Here is an 11,166-nt window from a genome sequence, read left to right as displayed (position 1 = left end):
CCAAAACTGTCACAGCATCCCTGTCATAGAGTGTGCACCATTAAGTGCTTAAAAATCCCCAGGGCAAAACATTGGGACCTGTTATTTCAACCCAGAACCTCTAGATTGTAAGTCAAGTTCAACCCTGAAGCCAGCGTCCCACTGTCAGCAACCTTTGGGCGAGTTTGTTTAGAGTCAGCCATGCACACATTTCTCTTAAAAATGTACCTTGCATTTCCTCTTTATGCAAATTAGACCCTTATTTGCATAATTGTCATCTAATTTAGTAAATATGTCAAGCATTACTAACTACATAGAATTACAACAAATGATCCGTCAACCGGTTATTGACTTAGTAGTAGACTGTTACCGTATCTGCTGCTAGGAGGTCTACCTGATCAAATTTGTCCCTTTTTGTTAACATCTGTCCAGTTCTGCTGCTATTGTGTGTGCTAACGTACAACCACAAGCACCACCAGAAACATAACCTTCTTGGTGAAGGTTACTGAATGACATTCATCTTCATGCATGTGTAGCTAGCCTATAGGTTATCAGTGATCGGTGACCAGCACTCAACATTACAGTGCAAACATGGCATTAGTGCTGAATGGTGCTATTTCCTGAGGGCTCTACAGCACTATTATATTCACTGTGCAGTTTATGAGGCACAGCCAGTATATGCACACTTTGGTTTTATGGTATATCTATGGTATTGTACAGACAATTTAATTTTCCAGGAGCATGTATCCTGCATTCACATTTATCCACTGGGTTAGAGATATCTAGTGCAGCACCCTAGTTATGCACCATTTAGAGTTTAAGTCATCCTAGACAAGGACATTATATGCATGTGGTAAGATGACTTGTTTTTACTCCGTGAATGAGGTATCCCTCCTGCAGGAGTATTGTGGTCAGTCGGTTTTTCGCGTTCGCAGCTAAAACACAGGGTTCCCCTTGTTTAATTGGCAAGTAATTTTGTACGTTGTCAGCAGGCATGCCTGTGATGATGCAAATTGTGTTTTTATTTTTACCATAGCTGTTTTCGTGGTTATTATTTTAGATGCACCCCTACATTTATGAGGCACATTTGGCCAACTCGTTGTTTAGAATAGCGGGACGGACTGGTTTCCTTCAGGCAGATATTGGGGTGGGTCAGTGATCAGAATCAGCTGTGTGCCTTTGTTTATGTATCGGGGCTGATTTTAATGTGTTCGCAGCTAAAAAATATGGTTGTGTCTGTTGTATGTCTCTGTAATTGACGTACATTGTTTTCTTTTCACCGCATCAGTTTTCATATTGAGGTAAATTCATATTTCAGAAACACTCCTATTTCTATAATCCTGTGGAATAGGCCGTGTGGTAGGCATTGAGGTTTTGTATGCAAATATTAGGTGGTTGTTGTGTTTACTACTAATCATTTGGGAGTATCTATTTGGATTGTGACTTGTTTGTGACTGTGATTTTGACTGGTTTGCACCTACTATGGTACCTTATCAAATAAATATGATATGTAGTAAATAAAAGATATTTCTATGAAAGATGACTTTGTTCATCTGTATAGATTGTTGTGTCATTGATCATATGTATTTGATGATATTGCCCAGGAGATCTCTTTGGATGCATTTTTCATATATTTATTAAGTGCCATGTAGGATGAATCACAGTCATAAGACATGATTCAACCTTTCAGAGTTTTATGATTGGTTGCCCTGACTGTGCCCTATAATTACAAGATTAATGTCGAAAGCCTCATGCATGTCAACATGACTCATCAAGCGGATGAGCAGTGTGACCTTTGGGAACATGGAGTAGGATTGTTTGGCCAGGGATCATCTTGTCTACAAATGTGAAGATATTTGTAAAAAAATAGTTCACAAATTCATGACATTTGTAGAACAAAAAAATCTGACAGATAATACTTGCAGAACTACCTGGTATAGAAGAATAAAACAGAAAAAAAACACTGAGTGAGATATGTAAAAATAACTGTTACAATTTTTTCACAGAAACCTATCACAATCCTTATAATTTCATATCCTAACTCCCAACATCAGATTCTGATATTGTACAGTGTAATATACAATATACGTATTCAACAGTATGGTTGGGTTTACTATGGCCTACTTATTTAATATTTATTATTCATTAATCGTTATAATCCATATTTGTTGGAAACATGATATGACAGGTACAATAAATTATAGGTTTATGATGTAATTATCATGTCAATCTATGATTTCTCTAAGGGACAATTAATCATATTTCAAATGAGCTTGATCAAAGAGTACTAAAGATGGCAATCAGAGATGGCAGGCTTCACCCCTTACTGCAAGCCTTCCATCTTCACAGCCAAAGCAACAGTACTTGTAGTCTTGTAGCGAGGATGTAATATGTCAAGGCTGCATTGTGTATATTGGGAAACACAAACACATACACATCATACAATTGCATTGGACAAACCAAAAATATTTTTCTCCTTCAGGTTAGGTAGGATTTTCAAGTCCATATGTGCCATGCAGTGTTAGCATTGAGAATATTGTCCTGAATTATGTCATTCAATTAAGGTATACTTCATACGACCCTAAATGAAATGAAATGAAATCAAATGCTATATTTAGATTCTTGATATGATCCATATATGCACTCCTTTCAATCCTGTTGGTACAAATCTTCTAAAATTAGATCATATATATTATGTCCTGCTTTTCTTTCGAAATTAAAAGGTCAACCTCTTTTTGCTTCTTTATAAATAGTGACCAGGTATCAGCTGCTGTTAGATTAATTGTCTCTAATCCTGATTGGTCAGAGCCCTCCCCAAGCTTGACCAATCACAACCAGTTTCCCCTCCCATCTCACCGTTGACCCTATGCTATCACCATGGTAACGGAGGAGAGTCCTCCATTAGGCAAGCATCACGTCTTGTTGTTGTCATGGTTATGGCTCCCATGAGACTTTGCTTTGAGCAGGACTCTGGGTCAGGGCTTGATGAGAAGTCCCCTGTGGATATTTTGGAGAGCGCAGGTGTGCACTAATCTGTTTTTTGCGCAAAGTCCATCGTTTTTCCGTCCTGGGTGTTTTGAGACAGTGTTGACTGCCTACTGTCCGTTCTCTGTAGATGTAGCAAGACAGACTGACATTCGTAAAAGCAGTTTGCAGAATAGAAAGGCTTCCAAACACACACTGTGTGTGTTTGCTTGTGTGGATGACCTACAGTTTGAAGACAACAACAGTTGGAGCTGTGAGAAGTAGAGATGTACAGCTGCTGTAAGAAGAGGTGGACATTAAGCCGTTGGCTGGTCGGCCATTTTCGACTGGATAATCAACAAGGTAATTCTTACTAATGGAGAAGCATGTTGTCACATTACTTATTAATTTATTATGGTTCATCTGATATTAATAGCCTAATATAAATAGTCTGAAATTTTATTGTTGAGAGTGTGTCCATAGTGTTACAGTAATTGTCCATTTCTAACTGTACAATCAACAAGCTAATTCTTACTAAGACCTATGATGTTTAAGTGTTGTAACATTACCTGTCAATTTGTTATGGTTCGTCTAATATGAATAGGCTGATGCGCAGAGGTGTGATGTTTTATGGTCGACAGTGTGTCCATAGAGTTATAACTGTCGTACTAATGTCCTAAACCATGCAACAAACAAAAGAGCCTGCATTTGGGTTTGAGGAGCATTGTTTGTTTAATGGGGTGACATTGTACATTACTCATAGCAGGCTGAGTGTCAACATTAGAGAAAGCTATCAGACATGCTCTGATTCTGTAACCACTTAGTGTCTGGAATGGCACAGACAGCAAAACGTGCTCAGATGCATTAAGCCTAATTGCTTCTGTGTGGTATACATCTATCTAACGGCTGGAATTTAACAAGACGTAGGGCTGTGTTCCAAGAAAAATGTTCATTTACAGGTACAGGACCAGCTGTACACAGTTAAAAAGGTAAAGGTTGCTGTTGATTTGAAAAGTTCCATAGCCTTTATTTCGGCCATAGCAGTGGTGAGCTGTTTCTAGGGAACAGTATTGGAAGTCAGGTACCCATTTTACACCTTGGAGGAGTGAAGAAAGTTGTGTAAAGTGCCTTTCCCAAGGTCACAATGTCTAGCCAAAAATGCCAGTGATTGAACCTGCAACCTTTCCATTTTGTGTCCGCTAGCCTAGCCACTTGGCCATTCAATGCCACCATGGTACAGCTACAGCAGTTTACCTCAGAATGAAATGAAACGGCGAATCCAACGACCAAGAAATGACCGTAAATCTGTGTGGCAGTAAGTGCTGCCTGCCCTCAGATGTGATAACTTGTGGCTCAGTTTGATACACTTCTCACTGGAGATAACATCAACTTCAAGGGGAAGAAGGATGGGGAGCTCTGTCGGAAAGCCTCAGAAGGGGAAAGTGACTTACTGTAATGAGGTGGATGTGTGCGAATTCGATGGGGGATGTACAATGTACTGTAAAAATTGGATGGGAGACGCCATTTTGAATTCAAATAATATAAGGCCACACCAAGTTGATATTGTTGTTCTTAGTACCTACCATGGCCAGGACTGACGTGCTAGGATTTGGCTGTTGAGTAATTCCTCCCTCTGCCAAACACTATAAACTATGATCGTCATCTCAGGATGAAGGATGCCTGCTTAACTGTTACTGATCTAACATGCTTTTAAGGTGCATGTAAGAAGCACATTGAGGTCAGGTCACCTCACTGGAAATAGGCATGAATGGGGAGGACCTGTTGAATAATTGGAAAGGCAGTGATGGTAGCTAAGGCCTCACTTATTCATTGCCTTCGGACTACCTTTACCTTTTTTAAGTAGATGTGATTACCTGGTATAGATTTGGCATAGCATTTACCATGGTACATATTAGGCCCTCCGGCTGTGTTGTTAATGGCAGGGGGATCTGTTTTAGATCGCTGTACTCTGGGTGGCAGACATGATCAGGATTGGGTATTCCATTATGGGTGGTCTGGCACCTGGGCTGGATCAACAAGGCCACTTCAGTTTCATTTCTTGGTTCTTGGGATTTACCAGAAAGCTGATAAAAAACATGCATACAAACAGTCTGGTTTTTAGTGATAAAAAATTATTTCAGTGCAGTCCATGGTGCTGAAAATCATGCAGACACAAGTAGTTTGGTCTGCAGTGATTAATGAAAACCATGCGTGCAGTGCAGTCCATGGTTCTGAAAACCATATACAACAGCAGTTTAATCTGTAGTGATAAATAAAACCATGCATGCAGTTCAGTCCATGGTGCTGAAAACCAGGAGTTTGAATCATGCCCATAATGTGGTCTGTGGTGCTGAAAGCTATGTATACAAGCAGAGGAGGCTGAACGTGACAATGTTTTTTTTTCAGCGCAGATTTTGCGATCTATGGAAGGTTTTAACGGGTTTAGAACAAAAAGGGGAATGTGACAGGCGTGAAGACTAGTTTTTGTTGTAAGTCCAGTACCGAATCACCAAGTTTTTTTTTTACTTGAACCAAAATGTTCCGACCCATTCTGGACCAGTCCAGTGTACTGATATGCATCCCTACCTGCTGTTTTCAAGCAGAGTTTATTACTTTCTTATGTATCTGTCAGGATCAAATGGTAAAAAATAAAACCACTTGATGATCTTTATTCCTTTCTGTTGCTGTTATCACTACTTGCCAGGCAAGGTAGGGGAGTATTCCCTATTACCTCTTTTCAGGCTCAGAAAAGATGGATACTTTCAGGCTCAGAGAAGATGGATATTTAGTAAGGTAGTTACTGGGCTTGCAATTATACATAAGTGATGACTTGAGTTACATTTAAGTTGATTTTTTGAGCCAGGTTTCAACATCTGGCAGGATTAATGTCTATAGTAAAGACTTGAAATATAGTATTATATGAAAATACTTCATATATTCAAACTATGATAATTCTAGGTAATTTTAGATCAGCATTCTCAACTTGCTGTGCTTTGTGTCACACTTGTGTGAAGATGCCATCTAGTGTGCACATGAGGTACTGCAGATATGTCTGATGTTACCCAATGTAACAGTCTTACAATGGTATTGATTCACAATCCAGGTCATGTGCCTACATCGTCACTAGATGTTAGTAGTAAAGATGATACGATATAACACATGAATGTTCTAGGTCACCCAGTGCAACATTGATTGTTTCAGGAGCTAAAGCTGCAAGGTAAAACAAAAAGTATTAAATACTGTATATCACAATCGTCAGGATGTCAAGACCAGCGAGTGGTAGGCAAAAAACGGATAACAGTTGGCTGATTTTCCTACCAATAATTTGCATATGTCTTCAAATAATTTGTGATGTAAAAAACACTAATGTGTATTTGATATAACAATTGTGCAGAAATGCCATCTCGTGTGTGCATGGAGTACTGCAGTTCACCCTTGCTCTATGTATAACCAAAGGTAACAGTTGAATCAACATCTAGGTGTTGAGGTTTGATGGCTGATCTCCAGTTGGTTCTTTTCTGTTGATTGACACCATGAAAGTTGAAATAGTGGATGTTTTACATTTCTTTCCTATTTGGCCTGGTAGGTCTCGAGCTTCCACTGTTATTGTAAAGGGTAAAATGTTCAAAGGGAGGACAAGTAGAAGATAGATTTGCAGAAAACAATGGGAATGTTTTGAGGTCACAAAAGATAAGATAAATGAGGAAATGAAGTGACCTGAAGTTCATAAAATCTGGCATGGAGCCAGCAGCCAAGGATTGCATGTCTTGAGCTGACCCTTCAACCCTGCACTGATTCTATCCTTGTCCTGGTGAAAGTAATATTGTCATACAATCTCCTTGGTTGTTCCTGTAAATTTGCAAAAGCCCAAAATACTCCTGGGAGTCTGAAATCTCTGATTTGTTGTTAACTTGATCTGATTGTCACACATATACCATGCAAGAGCAGTGAAGTATGGTCAGGACATGAACGTAGTGCATTGTAACATTGCAAAGATGCATGAAGAAAAATGGCAGTTCTAGCAGGGCTAATATCGTGTTAGGAGCCATAATGCCGTAAAGTAGATGAAGCTATTAATTACAACCACCCAGGTTATTTATTATGTCCTAGTGTGCATTTAGGACTGGAGCTGGTTTCTATACATGTAGTTTTGCTTTGGGATCAGCCAACATTGGATTGACAAGAAATCAAAGATTTCACACCTTAATGAAGCACAAGTCAGAGTTGTTAAAAATTATTTGTATTATTCATAGTGATTGTGAACTGTATAATGGTTTTGCCCCATTGGCTTCCATAAGGCAACAGACATAAATATAGCAGGAAACTGAAGACAGAAAAAGAGATAGCCTTTGTACTTAATTGTACTATTCACCTCCCCCCAGCCTGCAGGGAGACCATTTTGACTGCCCAGTTTGCAGTACCCCACTTCTTGTCACTGTACTGCCTTATATACATGTACCTATGGACACACAAGCAAACACACACACACACACACAAACATGTACACACACACACACACACACACACACACACACATACACACAAACAAACAAACAATACCTCTGTACACCGAGTAATTATGCAGAAAAAATTTAAGTGTCCCCTTAATATACTTTAGGCATAGCTTAAATAGTTTAATTTCTTTTTCATGTTAAATGACGTAGGTTTTTCCTTTTAGAGAGGCAATTAATCTGTATCCCTTTTGGGATTTATGAATAATCAAGCTGACAGAATACTGTAAATTCATTTATTTTTGCAAGGACATGATTTTACAGTCGGTGGGTAAAGGAGGTTTTCGAGGTGTGTTAAGTTCGCAGTTGAAACCTGTGTGCACATATATGAGGTGTCATGATTGTGGGGTGGAGAGGTCACTGCAAAATAAAACCATTGGAACATTTCGAAATTTACAGTACTCAGAATGGAGATTTCACTGGTCAAATAAGGCTCCCGTGGCATTTATAAAGCTTCATCTTTTCATCCTTAAAATGGATAATGCTATTAATTCTGGCCACTCAAGTCATTAAGTCATAGTGCACACCAATCTGATGTAGACGAATTGAAAATTTAATGGGTTCTGTCGCAGTGTATCATGGTCTGTTCACCAGGCTCAAAAACCTTGACACAAATGACGCAAATGAAAGACTTGTTCAAGCACATTCCAGGGTTATATAGGAACCTTTTCATTATCATGCATATCAATTATTGATGATTCATCAATAATATTTTGAACTGAGTAAGAATGATTTATAAGGTGTCAGGATCCTGTCAGGATGTTGGGTGACGTGTAAAGAAAAAAGAATGCTGCGGTCCCTTTCAGAAGAGTGGTATAATCTCTAGAAGACTCTTGTGGTTGTGAGTTGACAGGTGTGGGCCGGCTTAACCACTGCATCATCACATGCGCCCAGATTTGCTCACGCTGCCAAGTTCTTGTCCAGATCATTTCCTCTGCCCGCCCTGCTGATAGGATTGTCTTCCTGACAGTCTGACTTGTTATTTTGCCTGAAGCTGTGGTGAGATATTGAGTGCTGAGTCGACCCTGTGGTGAAGTTAACTACAGGATTTCAGGATGGATTTTGACGGTCCAGACTCCTACGGTAATGATATTTGCTGTTGTTTCTCATCATGATGATACAGGGTAGCTTTGTTGAAGATAAGGCTATGGTTAACTTTCACTGCTTCCTAAATTTTCCTGAACCCTAAACGTCCAATGTGACAGGCCAGAATAGTGCACATTGATTAGTCAGAATATTCCTTGGTATATATTTTGGCCAGGGTTATATTCTGGCTTGAAACACTTTAATGAGCACTGGCTTGATAATTGTCACATACTTTGACTTGATTCCAACATTTCTATAGTAGTAAAGCTATCTATTGTCTTTGTAACATCATGGGAATGTCATGTGCATTAGTAGCTGGCAAAAGAATTAATTCCTCCATGTGACTGTATAAAATGTATTTGGTTGCCAATTTTAGAAATTGAGATCAGGGTTTCATTAATATTAATATACACAGGCAGACACAAATTCATGTTTCAATTTCAAACCTGCGTAAGAAGTGTAATGCGAAGGCCCTGAGGCCCTAAGGCCTTCTCAAGAATGTCTGGAACACCAGGATATCTGAAGTTAATTGCTAAAAATTCACCCTGATTGTTACTATTGGGTCCCACTAAAATTATTCGGAATTCTCCAGAATTTCAATCATTGAATCATGGGTTTAAAATCTTTGTATTGCATTTTGATAAAATTGCTAGGAATTTGCCAGGCACACTATAAGTATAATGGCACTGAAGGTGATATATTACACTGAATGTTTTTGACAAAAGTATAGCAACTTCTTCACGACCTTATCTACAAACAAACATTAATTTAGTGGATAGAAATGAAGTATTATACCAGTATAAATCAACATGTTGAGTTTGATGTATCATTTGCACTCATAACTGGTTCTAAGGTCTGCACAATATTTTATGTATTTGCCTATTTGTACACAGTAAGGGTTGCCTCCCTCAAGTATACAAATGAATTTATTTATAGGATGGAATGTATAATTTAGATAATTAGTCGGTACAGGCACATTTAGCATTCTCACCCACAGAAGTATTTATCTATCATGCTACGCGTACACATTGACAAAGTGGTTCTATAGCTCACACAAAATATTCTACAGTATAAGGAGTCATTTATCTGCATTTCACATCTTTCTTTCTAGAGAATATTGGATTAATAATCTTACATGCCAGAGAGTTGACCAAACAAGAAAACAGCCTATTCCAAGAAGTTTGATAACATCTCAGAGCTACAAAGCTGCAGAAATAAATGATTGATTACAGTCTTTAGACTTCCAAATGGTGTGTATAGCAGATGAACATCTCTTTGTAAGATCTCTTTGATGGTACTACATTGTATACAATTGTGAATACGTGTATTGATCCCAAAATACCATAAATCTTATATGCTGCCTCCATTACTTTTCTCCTGACAATATTGTGTCAAGGCACCCTTCCACTGGCTGGTGACGGTTGAGTGACCAAAATTGGATTTGTTTGGTACATAAGACATTCATTGAGCAAATTATTAAAGTTTTGGCAGCTCGATCATCCCTTGGTGGAAAGGGGGTGGAAAGGGGGTGTTAAACATTGTTCTCTTTCAGGGCTCAAAAGATCCACCAGCAACCTGCAGAAAAAACATGAAGGTTGTAGGGAAAAAGGGTTGCAGAAAACAATTTGAATGTTGCAGGTAAACATAAACAACAACTTGCAAATTTGCAAGCTGATTAAACTTAGGTTGCATATCGTGAATCATAAGTTAGCTAACTTGTACCAACTTGTACAGAGATTCTGATTTAAATGTTAATGCCTAGACAGAATTTGATGAGATAAAGCCAGAAGCAAATCTTACGCTCGATTTCACATCACATTAAGGGTATATTTTTTAGTTTCGGTGCTCTGTGTGATGATAATGTTGGCTGTGTGATGATAATGTTGGGTTTATGAGGCTGAAAAGATTGTGGTGCAGAAACAGGTATATACAGAAAGGTTTAATTTTTCAAATTGCAGGTCAGATAATCAAATACTGTATATTACATTTAATATACAGTAATTAGTAATTTACTAACTTCCAACACAGAAAAGAAAGCATCTTGAACCATGTATAGTAGGTGTATTTCAATTTGCTACTCAAAATCGCTATATTCACATTACCTGTATAAATTATGTGTATGCAAAAAAAGCACAATTTTGTCTTGTCTGAAAGTAGATATAATATTACTATAAATTCAGTTATTTTTGCAGGGACATGATTGTAGCGGTTTGAGGGGAAAGGTCCAGTGTTTTGCAGTATTTTGAGTTGGCAGTTGAAACAATTCTGTAGTATAGAAGTAATGCAATAGAAATGCATATTTGTGGTGTCATAATTCCAGGTGGAGAGCTCACCACAGAAATAAAACTACTGCAAACATTTCATGATGCATAGACCATGGGTGACGTGGACACATATGTTTTAAAGGTTATATCATTATACACAATGATAATGATAATACAATTGAGTTGAAACAAGCCCCATGGGAAAAACCTGTCCTAAATAATATATGTAAATGGCGTATTGTATGATACATGTATGCCCTTTAGGTGTTTGTATTAATCCATTGCAAGTGACCTTGGAACTCGTAGAGAAAATGTCACTTTCTTTACTCAGATAATGACACTTTTCAAAGAATTTGAGACCC

At 38.3% G+C, this 11,166-nt stretch overlaps 1 protein-coding gene across 4 annotated transcripts in view; it reads left to right on the top strand.

Moving 5' to 3' along the window:
- The window catches only part of LOC109478597 (Kv channel-interacting protein 4-like), a 40,199-nt gene that overhangs the window by 13,283 nt on the left and 15,750 nt on the right, over window positions 1–11,166 (top strand). The window contains exon 1 of one of the 4 annotated variants that reach the window (XM_019780264.1): window positions 3,025–3,306. The exons of 2 other annotated variants lie outside the window; for them this stretch is intronic. In XM_019780264.1, coding sequence (XP_019635823.1) covers window positions 3,231–3,306 — 76 coding nt within the window. In that variant the 5' untranslated portion in view covers window positions 3,025–3,230. Of the gene's footprint in view, window positions 1–3,024; window positions 3,307–8,280; window positions 8,538–11,166 lie in introns of those variants that run through there. One more of the 4 variants, XM_019780265.1, reaches the window with a different exon arrangement.

The sequence above is a fragment of the Branchiostoma belcheri genome, unplaced genomic scaffold, assembly GCF_001625305.1.
Source record: "Branchiostoma belcheri isolate BF01 breed outbred unplaced genomic scaffold, Haploidv18h27 scaffold44, whole genome shotgun sequence".
Taxonomy (NCBI): Eukaryota; Metazoa; Chordata; class Leptocardii; order Amphioxiformes; family Branchiostomatidae; genus Branchiostoma; species Branchiostoma belcheri.
Note: the sequence above shows the minus strand (reverse complement) of the source record. Positions and strands in the feature narration are given on the sequence as shown.